Raw genomic sequence first — 18,695 nt, forward strand, 5'->3', positions numbered from 1 at the left:
TAACTCTAGATTTGTATCAATATATAAAGAAGTTTTTTCCACCTGGTTCACGTTTGAAGGTTGACCATCTCCAACTCTCTAGAGAGATCTATGTAATACTCTTGAAGCTCATGTGCATTTGCTGATGAAAAACCTGAATTGACTTGGAAATTTGGGCTCCATCAAGTTGTTTCCAAGACACTCAAGATGCATTGGCTAATGTATCAAAGAGCAATCACAAGCTAAGGGAGAAGAAAAATCAACTGAAACAGGAAATCTTTGGCTTGAATGAGGTCATTCGGCAACAATCTTCTCAATGTTGTTGTTATGTCTCAAACATCTAAGGAGAGAAAGTTGATTGAAGCCACCAAGTCTTGAATAGAGGAAATCATTTCTAAAGGAGTTTGAGCCATCACGGAGACATTTGCAGTTCTTAAGCGTGTCAAAGAGATGAATGAAATGGAGCAAAACTTAATTTCTTCTTTGACTCAAGAAGCAGATAATTTGAAAGGAATCCTCGATGATTGGGATGAAATGGTAAGATTTGATCTAGATGCCTAGGTCTCATGTGGCATTCTTCCGTCATGTGAAATGTTCTTCAAAGTTCAAGGGCTCATTGGTTACAAAGAGGAAACATTGAGAAAGCTTATCACAAATTGCAAGCGGCCTTTGGAGATTATCAAGCAGTTGAAACAAGTGTTACTTGTGATTTGGAACAGATAAGTGCCATGTTATTGATGAATCTGGTAACCTCATTGCAGTAGAAAGAGTAAACTCAAAATATACAATTAGGATCAATGCTGATGTAGATTCTGAAGACTTTGGTTCACACACAATGAACAAGTTTGCCTTGTATAAATCCTCGAAGAAATATTTGTTGGATTCTCTAGCAACAAATTCTAAAGTTGTAAAATCAGCGTATGCAAATGCAATGAGCGTAGAAGCCATATCAAAGACCATATCAATTGTTGGTCTTCCCACAGTGCGTAATATTATTGTCAAATTCAAGACACTGAAAAACAATCTTTAAGATTGTTGTTTTTGTTTTTTATTTTATGTTTGTAGGTCTAAAAAGATGCATTATATGAAAAAGTGTAATTACATGTATGTAAAAGGATGTAATGCGAGTTGCATATGTAGTTGCATGTAACCCTTTAATTTCTCTTCTAATTAGACTAGGTCAAAGTTGGTTGAGTAGCACCCACTTTTTTCTCCACTTTTTTCTCAACTCCTGTGCCTATATAAAAGAGTGCCGCCTCATTGTAAAATTCATCATTATCTTTATGCAAAAAGAGCTCTAGAGAAATTGTGCCAAGAGAACTTTGTTTGTGTAGCACTATTTTGAGAGAAAGTGAATACAAAGGAGCATTTGAGACTTAACTTTGTGTAATGACCCTTACCAATAGGCCACTAATAACTACTAATACTGAACTGTGGAATTTTGTCAAACACTTGGCATGCAAACTAAATACACTGCTGAAAGTAAAATGTTGAATAAAGGAAATTGTTGAGCAACAAATCTACTCAAATAAATAGTGCCAATATATTCATTCAATGATAACCAAATGCTTTTACATATGATATGTGATTTTCATCACAAGGCATTACAACTTGGCACATTACAAATAAACCCTACTGGCTGAATACAACTGAGAATTTCTTGCAATTACAAACTGAAATGAAAGAACTTTGATTGCACAAATGCTAGAGACCGAATGCTGAAGGCGAATTAATGAAAATGCAACTCCAAACTGCCCTCTGATTTGCTAACCATAAGGCCTGCAAGTACAACCGTACATGACGGACTGGTACGACAGCCAACAAAAATAAATGCTAGGATGAAGGATGATGAAATTGGTATTGAAATGATCACCAGGCTCCAAGGAAAATTCTCCCAGAAAATAAAAATCAAACTCCCAGCCAATAGTGAGATATGAGCAAAAATGTATGTCCAAGCTGAAAATCGAACCCTGTTGGAAATGTCCAAATAAGCCCAACTTGAAGTAGCTGATACCACTTCCAAAGTGCAACCCTTCAAAGGATATTTCACCTCCTCGGTTATGCAAATCCTTAGGAGACTCTGTTTTCAAAGATCAAATGACAATCTACAGACCAAGATGGCGCCACAAATGCTCAAAGAGAAAAGTGGTGTAAACTCAAGTCATAGGATGTCCAAATGAGAGGCCAAGCACTCTATTTATGCACTTTTCTAAGAAGCCTCTAAGAACTTATAGAAGTATCCATAAAATATTTTTTATGAAATCCCTTTATAATGCACTTTTATATTAAAGTAACTTAATAAAATAAAAAGTGCAACTCAATTCAAAATTATAATATTTTGGCCCTGCATAACACATAAAATAAAAATATAATAAACCCCATCTCTCCAAGAGCAAATAAGACCATCCAATCCCCAAATAATCATCAGAATAACTCTCTCACCAAAACCATCTTCCTACGAGAGTCCATAATAGGCAAATTCACTGAAAAATAACATGTCACTGAAAAGGGGACATGACACTTTGATTGATTGAGATTGTTACTTGTATGAGTTATAAGCTTTGTCTATAATTCATCTAAGTTATCTTTGATTTATGTCATCTTGTGTTTTGGGTAATTGTATCTTGTAATTGAATATAAAAGAGTTAAGAAGCAATTGGAGCTAGAGCTTTGACCAAGAGCAATTGTGGAAGTGTATAGTTAGAAGCTTTGTCTGTAGTGTATACTTCTTTCTTAATTGGCAAAATAGTTAAGTTATTCTTACTTTTAAGAGTTTGTGTGCTCTAATTGTAAAGCTTTTCATAAAGAAGTACAACCAAACTTAGAGCCAAATCAGTACATTTTCAGCTAGCTTTTGAGTTAGTGAAAGTTTATCGGTATCATTGTTTCCAGATCTTGATAGAAGTGTAGTTAGAGATTCACCTTGCCCATTACTCACTCCACAAGTAAATGGATTTTTTCTTGAAAGTTAAGAAGAAAGAATATTGATAACACCCATTTTACAAAATCTCTCGATTTCTTGCTTAGCTAGAGTTGATCCAAGGAACAATAAGAAGGGGGAGTCTTCCCTTTAAGGTAGGAGAGACTCTATCCAACACATTGTGGCTGGTCATCCTATTTTGCGACTGGATTTTTACCCAAAACTGTCAATTGCAAAATATCCACCCAACATTATCAATACATTAAAACTTAGAAGGTGCACCTACAAATCCATAAGAAAATTACATAGGGTTGCCCCAATTTTGCGAAGCCAAAATTGAGGACAACAATGAGCATCTATTGGGTTTGACAAGCATAATGTCAAAAATTGGTGATGCCCTGCTAGGGGATGTGAATTTTAAATGACTTTTGGCAAAGGGTCAATAGTGAAAATAGACATCTAATCCCACAACAAATGGTAGAAAGTGGTCTCTTTTGGCAAAGGGTCAATAGTGAAAATAGACATGTAATCCCACAACAAATGGTAGAAAGTGGTCTCCTACAGGCAGTTAGTTTCCCTATGGTCATCCAATGCACTAACCTAGTTTTGGAGTGTATAAATCGTAATGATATGGAAACAAGAGAAATCAGTATAGATGATAATGACCTGCTCAACACCATCAACAGGGAAACCATAAATGAATGCATTTGCCTACCAGAGAGAGGGTATATGCTAGCTTCAGTTTTTTAAAGTCTCGCCAGATATGAAATGTAGAAATGCGATTGCTTGGGAGTGGTTTGCTACTCCAAAGAAGGGAAAATCGCAACTACCGAAGAGGCTGGATAGGTCTCATTTTGCAGATGAAATTCCAGATATGATTGTTCTCTTGCACAAGCTCAAAGGCGATCAATATGCTCATGGTCTTGGAGACTAGATGTTCTTCATCCAAATACTTATTGTTGGAAAGCAATTTTAGATTGGTCTTTAATTGTTAGTGAGCAATTGCATTCCATGATAGTAGGCTTCCCCTTAAAAAAGTTTTTCTATGTCTTCTTACTTGTTCTATGCCCTACTTTGCACTAGGCAGTAATTAGGATTTCACCCTGCAGAAGTATATGACAATGATGTTTAAATTTATATTTATTACACAGTTGCAGCTGGAAAAATGTTAAAAAAATGTCCAGGTAGGTAAATGATGCATTTAATATGAGACTATTAAGGGAGATTTTGAAGTCAGTAGCTGTGATAGAGATTGTTATACCTGTGTTTGGCTTGCTGAGAATTCTGTGTCACAATGACTGGTTGTATATCATCAAGTTGCTGTTCTTGTAGTCATTCGTTACCATATTGGAGGCTTTCCATTTTGGGGGGTTGAGCAGAAACAGTTTTCCTTCTATGGCTCTGCTTGGCATGAGTAATAGCATTACACTGGTCTCTGTTCTCTTTATTTATCATATTGTGCAATATCATTCTATCCCCTGTGTTCATGATTTTTATCACTTGTATCTCTCCTGATACCATGTGTGCAATGACATGGCATCGTGTGTCAATTCTAATGACAACAATTATCATAGGTGTTCATCTCATATATGGTAGCTCGTCAATATTCTTTATGATTGTCGGTTATTCTATGGAGGCATCGGTTCATTCTCCAAAATGTTGCAGACCACGATTACTTGTTAACTCCCAACTATTGGTATTCACGGGGTCTTCTGGAGTACCGTGTGTCGTTTCAGTATTTTTTTCAAGTGAAGACAAAATATTGGTTTTCTTCCTTGTTCCTAGTATCAATAGTGCTCAAGATTATTTTAACATACCCTTAGCTCTGAAATATTTGAGCCACAATTTTCTTCTGGATAGAAGATTTTTTTTTTTTTGTATCATGTGAAGCAAATGGTTTGTGTGCAGTGATATGTTTTGTTCTGTGTAATAATTATGATCTGTTCATGATCGTTTGGCATTTTGTATTTTTGTGTGATACATTTTATAAGTTGTCTTGCTATTATATCAAAGATTGTGCAATTCTGAATAAGAGCATCCTCAGGCTTATTGATTGATTGTTGTGAAGGATTCAATCACGAGCAGCAATTTTATTATTGGTTTTGAGATTCTAAATGAAGCCATCATCTTTTGTGAGCTGGGTTGTTTCCTTCAAGATGAAGGTTTTTTCCATGATAACTCTTTAGTATTATCTGTTATTTTTGTATTTTTTATTTCATTTGTTGCAAATCTATATTCTGGTTTGAAATTTTAACATGGTCGTGATTTGTTTGAGATTCTGAATAAAGGCATCATCTTTTGTGGGCTGGGTTGTTTACTTGAAGAGGAGGGTTTTTCCCTGGATAACTCTTTATTGTTATCTGTTATTTTTGTGTTTTTTATTTAATTTGTTGTAAATCTATATTTTGGTTCGAAAGTTTAACATGGTATCAGAGAGGGTTTAAGAAGACAATCCTGAACCAGAATTTCTTTGTTTCTACATTACTCTTAGCTATATTTTCAGTCTATGTGTTTTAGCTCCTTACAATGGTGAACTGACTGCAAGTTAAAGACAGATTGGACGGATCTTCAAATTTCACTTCATGGAAATTTAGAAATCTAATTGTGGTTGAAGAGAATGATCTTCTTGACTATGTGAATACTGATGTTACGGAACCTTCTGATGATGCTGAGAAAACTCAATAAAGAAATAATAAAATCATGGCAAGGAAGATTCTAATCAATTATGTTAAAGAGCACCTGGTTCCTATTATTTCAAAGTTCAATTCAGCCAACGTTATGTTTCAGACTTTGAAAGAATTATATGAATTCAACAACACTAGTAGAGCTCTAACCTTGAGACATCAACTTCTTCATGTCAAAATGGCTAGAGAATCAGTTGTTTCTTTCTTTATGAAAATGATAAGAGTTAAAAGATCAGCTCAATGCCATTGGAGAAACCTTTGCAGACAAAGATTTCGTTATGTTAGCCATGAATGGACTTCCCCACTCATGGGAATCCTTCATCCAAGGAATTAATGGAAGAGATGAACTTCTAAGATTGATCAATTAAGTGCTGATTGCATTCAGGAGGAATGCAGGTTAGGAGCTAAAGGTGTCAGACATAAAGCTCATCATGAAAATGATCATGTACTTGCTGCTCACACTTCTAAAGCGGAAAGGAAGAAAGCTAACTTCAAGAGGCTCAAAGATAAATATTCTGATTCAGCTCTGAATTCAAGAAAAAGAAAAGGGATCTATCTAGAGTTCGGTGTTTCAAATGTGACAAATTTGGTCACTTTGATAGAGGTTGTAACTCTAGACCTAAGCATCAAGTTGCTGCGACTGATGTTGAAATGCATTTTCCCCTAGAGAGTCAAGTGAAAATGAAGAGGGGTTCCTATTTGTTTCTGCCCTATCTAGAAATATTCCTACTGACAGTAATACTTGGATTATTGCAGGTATCATGAGCATCTTTTAATCTAGAAGAAAAACACTCTCATCTATAGGTTATCATGGGTGATGATGCTTACTACTTTGCAAATGGTGCTGGTTCTACCTCTTTTCAGCTAGACTCAGGAGCTCCTCACCATTGGAGTGAGATCCTGGAATTAAGAGGAATCTGATTTCCATTTCTGCATTAGAAGATAAAGGTTACAATGTTTGTTTTGCCGATGGAAAAGTTCTTGCATGGAAGAAGAACACAAGTATTAATTCAGCCCGTAAGATTGGCGTTTATTATGTCGAAATTTATAGAATTTCAGCCCATTCTATTCAAGTTCTTGCACATGATTCATCAAGTTCAAGTAAGATGTGTATGCACCCTAAAATGGTCGCCTAGACTATGGGCCCCCATTATTCAATTTATCAATTTATCAAATTTCCTAAATCAATGGTGTGTAATATTTTATTAAATCAATTCAAATCAATTTCCTTGATCAAATTCAATTTTTTTTATTTCTAAGGTTGATCATTTTATTCTAAGTCTTATTTAATTAAAAGAACTTGCTCTCTTTTAATTAAATAAAATAAGTCCCCGTTTAATTAAAAGAAAACCTCTCTTTTAATTAAATAGTGCATCCACATTTAATTAATTAAGAGAAAAACCTCTATTTTAATTTAAGTAAACATTTCCTATTTAATTAAAAGAACTTGCTCTCTTTTAATTAAATAAAATAAGTCCCCATTTAATTAAAAGAAAACTTCTCTTTTAATTAAATAGTTCATCCACATTAAATTAATTAAGAGAAAGACCTCTCTTTTAATTTAATTAAATAATTCCTATTTAATTAAAAGAACTTGCTCTCTTTTAATTAAATAAAATAAGTCTCCATTTAATTAAAAGAAAACCTCTCTTTTAATTAAATAATTCATCTACATTTAATTAATTAAGAGAAAAACTCCTCTTTTAATTTGATTAAATATTTCTTATTTAATTAAAAGAACTTGCTCCCTTTTAATTAAATAAAATATCCCACTTAAATCTCTTTTTGATGAAAAAGGAGTTAAAACAAATAAAAAATTAAATAAATCTTTTATCTACACTTAATATGGGACTTATTTTCATCCTTTCTCCACTTTCTTCTCAACCACTCCACTTTTCTCATTGGTGGATCTTTAGTTCACATGGATCATTATTTCTCCACCCTTGATTAAATCTTTTTCCTCTCAATCTAGATCGTCCAATCTTCTTTATAAGGGAGAGCCCTCTCCTCATTTTAGAGACACCCATTATTATGTTATTGTTATGTTGCAAGTTTGGAGAGTGATTTTTGAAGGGGGAGTTTTGAATATTAAAGCTTTTGTGGAGAACTTCTATCTTCTTGTCTCATTCTCTCTTGCATGCATGGCTTCCATCATCATGATCCATACTTTGATTTTCATGTTAGCTTAGATCTTGCATTGATAGATTAGATCTTGCTTTTATAGATTAGATCTGCATTGTTATTTCTTTTCATAGATTAGATTTCATTTATTGCATTGTTTTGCATTGTTATCATTTAGATTAGTTTTTTTTAATTTCCATTTGCATGCATATTAGATCATTGAATCTTTTTTTTCGTGGTGTACTTGTATGGGCACAAACTAGGTCAGACTGAGGGCCTCTATTACAAACCCCTGCACCCCATGAATAGGGAGCTATGAGTCGCCATTCGAGACCTCATTTTTGAGAAATCTTGAATATAATGACTCATAGAAGTGTGCCCACATTTTAAGCATACAAGTTGTGGCACAAAAGGTATGTATATCTTGATTTGAGAACCTTGTCTTCAATGGAGAGGGTGGTAGTTGGCCTTCCTAAGCTGAATCAAGAAAATGAGGGTGTCTGCAAAGGGTGTGTTCTACGTAGTAATGTTAAAAATCCTTTTCATAGCAATGAATCTAGAGCAAAGAATGTCCTAGAGCTGATTCATTCTGACTTATGTGGTCCTATGTTAGTTTCTTCTTTACTTGGTTTTTGATATTATGTTACTTTCATTGATGACCACTCCCATGTTTACTGTATGGGGTAAATAGTTTAATGCATACAGACAATAGACAAGAACATGTAACACAGCAGTACTCCTTTTATTATTCACATATATGCCAAAGAGATTACATAGTGCTTCCAATGATGATTACAACAATCTCAAATGGTGTACATATACCTTCCCGAAGGGGCCTGTCGGCCACATGTTGGCTACATAACAATTACCGACTACATGCTAATCTACCCGTCAGCTGTTTTATAATTTTACCAACAACATGCCATAAGTCATATTCATCTTGTTAAGGAGTTCTCTGTAAGAGAAGTTTGAGGTGTGATTCCTTGTTAATGAGTTCTTCTCTGTGCATAAGTTTGAGGTGCAAACCCTTGTTAATGAGTTCTCTCAGAGAAATTCGAGGTGCAAGGGACAATCCCTTATTTTTTTGTTCTTCTTAGTGAGAGAAGTTTGAGGTGCAATCCCTTGTTAATGAGTTTTTTTCTGCGAGAGAAGTTTGAGGTGAAATCCCTTGTAAATGCATTCTTTTGTACGAGAGAAGTTTTGAGGTGAAAGCCATTGTTCCACCCTCGGGGAGTAGCCATGGTGAAAGTCATGCCTGAGACTCCATGACTTAGTTTTCTGTTTATTTTTCCCGTTTCACCCTATGGGTGTAGCTATGGTGAATATTGTTGTGTTGAGATAACAATTTTACATTGAGAAAATCGGTTATGAGGATTTTGTTGACATTCTTTTTGGTTGCAGCTATGAGTACTTGTTATGTGATGATCTATAGAAGATTTCTCTTTTGCTAAGAGGAAGTGTTGAAGTTAGTAAGTGCGGTAGAGATCTTTATAGCAGTGTTTGACTTGCTCAGAATTTTCAGTCATAATGACTGATTGTAAATCATCAAGCTGTTGTTTCTGTAGTCATTCCTTACTGTATTTGAGGCTTTCCATTTTTGGGGGTTGAGCAGAAGCAGTTTTCCTTCTATGGCTCTGCTGGGCATGATCTGTAGCATTTCAATGCTCTTTGTTCTTTTTATTTATCATATTGTGCTATATGATTCTATCTCCTGTGTTCATGATTTTTCTGACTTGTATCTCTCCTGGCACCATGTATGCAATGACATGGCATTGAGAGTGTGTCGACTCTAATGACAACAGTTATCATAAGTGCTTATTGCATTTATGGAAGCTCATCAATATTCTTTATGAGTGCTGGTATTCTATGGAGGCATCAGTTCACTCTCCTGATTGCCACAGTTGTTTCTCAACTCCTGACTATTGGTATTCATGAGGTCTTTTAGAGTATCATGTGCTCTTTAAGTATTTTTTCAAGTGAAGACAAAAGAGCATTTTTCTTCATTGTTCCTAGTATCAAATCTGCTCAATTTTTTTTTTTGTATATGCTCAGCTCTGATATTTTGGTGCCGTGATTTCTTCTGGGTAGAAGATATATATTTTCTATGTATCATGTGAAGCAAATGGTCTGTCTGCAGTCATACATTTTGTTCTGTGTAAAAATTACAATCTGTTCATGATCGTTTAGCATTTTGTGTTATACATTTGATAAGTTGTTATTATACCAGAGATTGTGAGATTCTGAATAAGAGCATCATCAGACTTATTAATTGATAGTTATGAAGGATTCAATCATAAGCAGCAATTTTATAATTCGTTTTGAGACTCTCAATAAAGGCATCATCTTTTGTGGACTGGGTTGTTTCCCTCAAGAGGAGGGTTTTTCCCTGGATTACTCATTAGTGTTATCTGTTATTTTAGAGTTTTTTATTCCATGTGTTGCAAATCTATATTCTGGTTTGAAATTTTAACAGGAGATACCAGGTGATTTGGGTCAGAGAATCCCCTGAGGCTAAAAGGTTGATTTACTAATATGAAAACCATTTTATTCAGTTTCAGAGATTTACCTACATCAGAGTAGGAGGGTTTGATGGTTTACCATATATAGGCTGCCTAAGTATGCTGAGGATAATTTTGTCCTTATAGAAATGTGCAGATTACATATGTTAATAACAGGTGCTCTAAAAGGTGAAAGGCGTGTATCCAAATCCCTATGGACCTTGGATTCTACTCAATGAAATCAAAATCTAATGCCCTTAATATTGAAAAAGAAGTGATAAAATATTCTGTGCAATTCTATGAATGAGATTTCCCTTTGAAAGCAAATACTTGTGAAGAATAACCTACGATTGGGTCCAACATTAAACCAACTTCCAAACTTAAGGATTATTGAGCAAACTATGCCAATGATTATGAGTTGAGATGAAGCTGGATGAGATATCACTCAGACAAAGTGTCACTTTCCAATTGGATTGGGATGTATTAGGTGTTGAAGACGATGAGTCAAATATTGTAGATCCAATCTTCATCAACCGTATCCAAATGCAACCAGTTATGCATATAGATTGGAGTCTCAAGAAGACATAATGAGATCAAAACTGTTGTTGCTCTAAAAAGAAATCAAGAATGGTTGGCCAAAAAGGCTGAAACATCAAAAGTGCAGCCACAAGGACCACAAGATACTGAGACACAGAGTAACCCAGGCTCAATACAAACAGCTTTAACATCTGGCAGATCGCTTCCTTCTGGTCAACAAATGAGACCATTAGATGTTGATTGCTTCTTTCTGGCCAACAAATGAGTCCACCTAGAGGAGAAGCCGATAGCAAGGAATCCCCAGAAAAGATAGGGAAGATAGAGAAGCCTTGTGGCGATGCACCTCCAAAGAATAAGGAAGGTGAGAAAAAGAAAGAGGTCCTTAGAGAAGTGATTGTTGAAGATACATCTGAATCTTAGCCAGGTGAATTCCTTCCTAATGACTCTTCTGAACATCCACAGAATATTTCAGGAAGGCCTCTACCTTGATCCTACTCCTTCTGCTGAACATAATATCTCAAAGACTCCCCCTTTGAGAAGAGCTCTACAATTTGTGTCTCCTGGTCCTCAATCAGAAACAAGGACCTTAGTTGCTCCATCCTCTCCTTCATGACTCAAAAATATTCTTTCTAAAAAAGGGAAAGTATTTCCAGCCAATCTTCCATACAGCTATTGTTGGACAGCTGTTGCAGGGAACTCCTAAAGCCAAGAAACTGAAGACCACATCTAGATTGATGGAGAGTGACAATGCTGGAGGTTTATGTACTGTGATAGCTCATCATTCTGCCCAAAAGTAATCCAGTCAGGCCTCTGCCAGTGAACACAATATGACCAAGATTAACTTGGGACCATCTGGCGGAAGATGGAGATGTACACAATTTCCAAGTTACTGCCTCAAAGCTGGTTTAGAGAATAGTCAAAGTTAAACAAGATAAGGATAATTTGAAGAAGCTGGTGCAGGTCCTTACTGATTGTTTGATATCGTCAACTCCCTAACCTATAAGTCAAGCCAGTTCTTCTTTTGACCCAAGTTCAGCTACAGGTAAAGTGAATAAATTACAGGCATAGATTTTTGGCAGAGTAGCTGAAGAATGGGTGAAAGATATTAAAGCTAAGGGAAGTGCATTTATTGAAAACAGAAGAAAGTTTATGAGGACATTAGGCCACTGAAAGGAGCTATTGAAATGGCGATTACAAAGACCACACATGAAGAGGCTATATGGCAGCAGGTGGATAAAGAATTAAAAGAAATCTTAGACTTGGGCATAGATAAAGTAGTGGCTGAACAAATTCTCCCAAGTGTTGATGACATGAGATGCATAATGTGGAGAAAGAGCACAGAGTGGAGGGGTACATTCTAGAAACAAAATTAATAGAGCAGAAAAAACTACAGATAAATTGCAATCAGATTGTGTCTGATATATATAAAGGGCTCCCAACAACTGGAGTGCATTTGAAGAAAAAAAATTTTGAAGATGGCATTTTGTAAGGAGAATGTGTATGTTGCAGCAATTGATTCAGCCTTGGCACAGTATGAAGATTACCCAACAACCTACCTGACAAAAGCAGATGGTATTAGGGGAAGCAAGACACTACGAAAGCTATGAACAAAGAATGTCATTATTCCCCAACACACAGAAATGCCAGCAGTCACTCAAGCACTCAAGGATTACAAGGTTAGGGAGGCAGCCAGCAAGAAGATGGTAGATTTGAGGAAGACTCCCAAAACATGTCACCTAAGCAACGAATTTGTTTTCCTATGGATATAACTACATTGTCAAATGTTTTACTCTATAAAATCTTGACTATTTTATAAGAACTGTTTCAAAGAATTCGATAAACAACTACTTTTACAATTCTTTAAATATGTAACTGATGGACATTGTTAAGCATGCCCAGTTTTTCCAAAAGTTTGATACTGATTATCAAGTAGAAATACAAAAGTTTTGACAGTTGGAAAGGAATTTGCGAGTCTGTGCACAGGCAAAATTGAATATTTATGTTTTAAAATAATCACAAGTCTTTGTGCTTCAGTTTATGAGTGTGGTACATATTTACAAAGTATTTGTTTCCTTTCTTTATGGGGCGAAATCTTTCATTTCAAGTTCATATTTTTCTATTGATATTACAATCTGTATATTGGAGTATTATTTTAAGATTCATTTTCATTTGTTATAGAGAAGTTCTTAACTGCATTTATTTTGTGATTATGGATGAATGTTGATTGTCTTTCATGGTTAAAAAAGCACATCCCTTAAAAAATCAGAATTTGATCATATGAGGGAGATGTACCTTTTAAAATTCAGAGGTAAATAATTTTCATTAAATGTCCAACTGACAGCAGTAATGTCTCTTAATTAATTGAACAAGAATATAGTCAGAAATAATTCATTTTTAGAAGGAAAAATCTGTCAACCAACAACAATCAACTGACCTAACATGTAACTAATTTAATTTTCATATAACTTACCCAGCTGTTGGTAGTAATTTGTCTTTATTTATGGATACGAACAGAGTCCAAAGTAATTAATTTTTATAGGAACAAATTGTCAATTAACAATAATCAACTGATCTAACATGTAACTAATGCAAAGATGGAATATTTGGAATCAATTAAACTTGATTGTATAATATATGAGATACAGAATCTCTTAAGGAATTAGATCAGCTGAAACATAAATAGTAGACCATTGGTCACAAAGTTTACCATAAATAGTAGACCATTGGTCACTAAGTTTACTAAAGCATTGAGTCCCAGAGAGCCATTTATCAGAAGTGTCTTAAAAACTTAAACATGTGCTTAACACATACCTACCTGCATATGGCCACATTGTTGAGGCAATGATTATGACTAATGAATGAAAGATTGCATATTCTTTTAATGGAAGTATAGAACATATTAAAATGGTTAACTCAAATTTGATAGATTTTAGGAAATATTTTTGCAAATGTATTAACATTCCCTCTTCAAGGTATATATTTTCCAAAAGCAGATTTCTCTCTTATATTTATAATGAATATAAGTCACGAAGAGACATGTCCCTTGAAGGGACATGTCAATTCATTAATTAGACAATTAATAACAATAAATTATATATATATATATATATCATTAATTATAAACATATATCTCATATTTTATCTCATATATAATTATATCACATATGATATAATTATATATTTTTTATTTATCTGACTAAAGCTATAAAACATCAACACTCCCTCTTAGCTAGGGAGGATAAACACATTTATTACCTCAATGTAATATTAAGTTAGCAAGATTAAGGATATCCTTGATTAGAAGGTATCCATCATTTTGGAATCACAGTTGATATTATGAGTATTGGTCTCCCAGAATATCAACAATATTCACCAAGTACTCAAAAGGTTTAGATATCACATCTGATATCAAGAGTATCGGCCTCCCAAAATATCAACATCCGATATTAACCAAGTACTCAAATAAGGTGTGATATCACATTTGACATCACAAGTATTGGTCTCGCAGAATATCATACGATATTCACCAATTACTGAAAATAAGGTTTGATATCATATATGATATCAAGAGTAATTGGCCTCCCAAAATATCAATGATATTCATTGAATACTCCGAGTAATGGTCTCCCAAAATGTTGAGATGCAAGACATTCACCATTTACTCAAATTGTTTGATTTCATAATACAAGTTATTGTAAGATCGTCACCTTACAACAACTTCTCTAAATACAAGTGGTGATCATTTGGAAGTCGTCACTTCCTCATGATATACACAGGGGGTAAGCCTATTAAAAAATCACATGGTCACAATGTATGAATCACAATCCTCTTGATTGCAACAATTTATTGACCACTAGAGAATCCATATCAACATGGTTTCCTCCCTCTCAATTAATAAGACCGAGACCACTAAAGGTTGATTGAATCATATCATCTATATGCTCCCTCTCTTTCAAGGTTGCCTGAAATGTTAACCTCCCTTTGAATCTCAATCTCCCTTTTTTTCCTGTAATAACATTCTCAGAGAAGATGAAAGTGGAAGGAAGAAACGCAAGAGGGAGAATTTGGAGGAAGTGCGCTCTCAATTTGAGGAGGCGTCAGTGCTGCCCCTATCTCCTATCCACCTCCAAGCCCAACCTGAGGAGTAGAAAGAGGAGAATGCAGGGAATGCAGAAGGGGAAGTGCAAGTCAATGATAGGAGTAAAGCTTGGAAAAACTTTAATGTCAGGACTTCGAAGATGGGCATCTTCAGGGAGGCCATGAATACCCAAATCCTCGTGGAAAATCAAGATGAACCGCGGCTGGAAGAACTCATTGACCCGACGATAGTGGCTATTTCGGACAGAACCAGGGAGACAGAGATGAACCTCTTGAATAATGCTCGTAACAGTATGATTGACAATTTTAGATCAATCAAATGGCTTTTCCACGAGCTGGAGGAGGTCAAAGAACAGGTGAGACATATTGAGGCAACAAGGAATGGGATGGATGCTAACAGGAGGACGGATTCGGCTGATAGGCTCAGTTTGGCAGAAAGAAGGATACACAACCTGGAGAACTGCAATCACAACCTTGCGAATCAGATGTTCTCTTTGTTAAGCTCCATTAACAACAACATCATCTCTCTTACGGGCTGGATCAAAGACAGAGAAATGCAGGATGATGAGGAAGGAAAAGACAGGGAAGAAGCCAGAACAGAGGATGACTCTGCAAAGGACAACACCATTCCTGATCAAGTCCAGGGGGACCAAAGGGCGCAACAGCTGGAAGCGGAGGAGAATCAACTGGCCTTTGAGGCTGCTCAGGTAATGCAAGAGCTGGAGCGAAAGAACGAGGAATAACTTTCACCTATTCTTTTGTTTTTCTATGTCTTTTGGCTTTTGTTTTGGCTTTAGGCCGTGGTATTACTTGTCTTTTTTCCTGGTCTTTTCTTAGAACTTCACTTTTTGGCTGGGCTTTATGCTTATTATCAGCCTCTGAACTTATACTTTTTTGGCTGGGCTTTCACGCTTATTATCAACCTTATATGTTTTAACTATTGGGTTTCAGGATCCTTGTAAAACCTGTTTATCTAATCAAAAACATTCTCAGAGAAGATCAAGGAAATTAGCTCACATATAGAAATACAAATAATGAGTAGAGAAATGTAATAAAAAGTACTTATCTCATGTAGACAAAAAATGACGCCAGAATGACGAATCCTCTTAGGATTTGAGATTGGCGTAAGAGAGTTCCTTCTCATCACATACTCTCATCTTCTCACTTCCTTTTAATTCACCTTTTATATATTTATTCTAACTTTAAATATTATGGTGATGATATATTGGGTCTAGGTTCGTGACGCATGTACCTCCCTAAATCATCTCCTAATTCACATGGAGTGTTCAAGTACATTTGAAAGTTTGACTTCTTTGATATCTTCTAACTCATCAATGTGACTCCAATCTCCCAATTATGTGAAAGTTTATCCCATTCAACACTTAACATCCTTGCTAGTGGGTTAAGTGAAGAAACAATATAATTGGTTCAAATTATTACTTCCACTAAGGACTCCACATGATGGAATATTGAACTTGTTCTCATTTTCATAATTTCATCCTTTTCTACATGGTTCAATCTATCTTATTATATGCACTTGAATTCCTTTGATTAGAGACACCATCTCTTTCAAATGGTTTTGTTACTTCGATCTCCTTCTTCAGCAAGGACAGTGCCACATAGACATTTAGTGATTGTCTCGATGTGATTTCCTTCCTTAGATTAAATGTCCATGATTTCTATTGGTGGTGGGTCCACCCTTCCCCATGGCATGTGAATGGCTATGAAGAATATTTGCTTTGTATTTTCTCTTTCTAGGCTCACATATTGCTGACATGTGATTTATTATTGGTGTACACGGTGTCAGATTATATTGACGCGTCTTTTCTTTATGCTTTGACTTGACATTGTTTTCTTTTGTTTTTTTTTTTGATCTTCCACTCAAAACCATGTATGCAATTGATGTCTTATTACTTAACCATGTTCCCAATAACATGGTCCAAGATAATATATATCTTGTTCATGTGCAGTGACACCACCTTGGTCGAATATTCTTGCGACTTTGCACGTCAATCTGCTAGGCAAGAATGAGCCCAACCCCCTAATTGATGTGCTTCGAGTCGACATTGCTCCTTCCAAGGCCAATCCTCACATCAACAGGCGGATTAACATCATCACTGAAGAGGAACACAAAGAATAAATTTCGGGGCAGGAGAGGGTGGTTGTATAAGGTCATTTTATTCCACTTCTGAAGCATCTGCTTCACCCATTGTGCATCATTTTCAGTGGTGCCATATTCATTGAGAACCTGTATCTAGCAAGGCTCATGATTGTTTGTTAGTTTGGTAATCACCAAGTTCCCATCCTTTGGGCTTGGACAGTTCTTTGCCCAACCACATTCAATCAGCACCATGTGTACATGTATTGTACACAACTTAGTCCCTTTCATTCAATCGGGTCAAACAGAGACTTCACAATGCTCTTTGACATGATCTGGGACAGTGTGGCAGTCCCACTCTACTGTATGACATTTTTGTGCAATCAAAATGTAGAGATAAATCCCACGACACTGGTTCAACATAGCGCCTTATGCATTTATGCTACACAATGTGTATTGATCTTTGATACATTTGCAGCCTGCTCTGATACCACGTTAGATTTTAGGAAATATTTCTGCAAATGTGTTAACGTTCCCTCTTCAAGGTATATATTTTCCAAAAGCAGATTTCTCTCTTATATTTATAATGAATAAAAGTCACGAAGAGACATGTCCCTTGGAGGGACATGTCAATTCATTAATTAGACAATTAATAACAATTAATATTATTATATACATATCATTAATTATAAACATATATCTCATATTTTATCTCATTAATAATTATATCACATATGATATAATTATAGATTTTTTATTTATCCAACTAAAGCTATAAAACATCAACAACAAAAAATTGTGTGAAGCCTGTATTTTCTAATTATTTTGGGTGCAATGCTGTTTTATTATTTCCTGACTTGCAGAATATTCACAATAAATAATCCTCCATACTTAGAATTTCACTTGCTAAAAAAGGAAACTACTCACTGCAAGCTCTTCCCATAAGCTTTTTGGTTTTTCTTGTGAATCTGCATTGGCTTCCCAGTTACGAAACTCTGTTTCCAAGTCCCGGAAGAAGTCTCCTGCAACATCAAGATTTGAAACTAGATTGCATTATTTTGTGAGCACATCACCCAGAGAGACATGCTAACTTTTGTACAATATAGCTAACCTCCCCGCATCTATTGTTCTATTAAAAAGGATGCACATCAAATCTACCTATAGATATTTGTAGATCTTTAAAAATATCGCCTGCACCATACAAACCAGCTCTTCCATGAGACAATCACTTATCTTTACAACAAAAATTATATTTGTAAGCACCAGGCCATAGGGGTACTGCAAATTTGTTTTGCATAAATTCTGGAGAATCTTAGGTCAACTTTGCTGTTTCTGATCTAGGGAGAGTATATTATGTCCACTATGCAATCTGAATGCAAGAACACATAAATCTGAATCCCTTTCAAACAGTATACATATAATAAAAATGAACAGAAATGTTAAAAGCTTCTCACCCAGTCCATAGAAGTCATCCTCGTCTCCAGACTTCTTTTGAAAATCCTCCTTAGTTTCTTCGCTTGAATCAGCTGGATGGTTTCTAAAACCATACTTAAGGTGAGAATCTGAGTCCAATAAAGTATTGTATGCATGCTTAATGCGCATAAACTTTTCCTGGGCATTAGGCTTAGACCAATGACAACAGAAATCAGGATTTTATCAAATGTTTGTGATTTAAAAATGTCATAATATAATCATGCAAGAGAACAATTGCTTATGATGTGAAACAAAAAAGTATACCATAAACATCAAGACATCTAAGC

General features: G+C 35.3%; 1 protein-coding gene across 2 annotated transcripts in view; it reads right to left on the minus strand.

Moving 5' to 3' along the window:
- LOC149543583 (Chaperone DnaJ-domain superfamily protein) overlaps positions 1-18,695 on the minus strand; it is a 72,569-nt gene that overhangs the window by 24,957 nt on the left and 28,917 nt on the right. For both annotated transcript variants that reach the window (XM_089798368.1, XM_089798369.1), the window contains exons 2-3: positions 18,390-18,558; positions 17,863-17,957 (exon numbers count right to left, since the gene is read on the minus strand). In XM_089798368.1, the coding sequence (XP_089654494.1) occupies positions 17,863-17,957; positions 18,390-18,558 (264 nt within the window). The remainder of the gene's footprint in view (positions 1-17,862; positions 17,958-18,389; positions 18,559-18,695) is intronic.

This window comes from Cupressus sempervirens, chromosome 8, assembly GCF_028749045.1.
Source record: "Cupressus sempervirens isolate cs-2001-9-10 chromosome 8, ASM2874904v1, whole genome shotgun sequence".
In the NCBI taxonomy this organism is placed as follows: domain Eukaryota; kingdom Viridiplantae; phylum Streptophyta; class Pinopsida; order Cupressales; family Cupressaceae; genus Cupressus; species Cupressus sempervirens.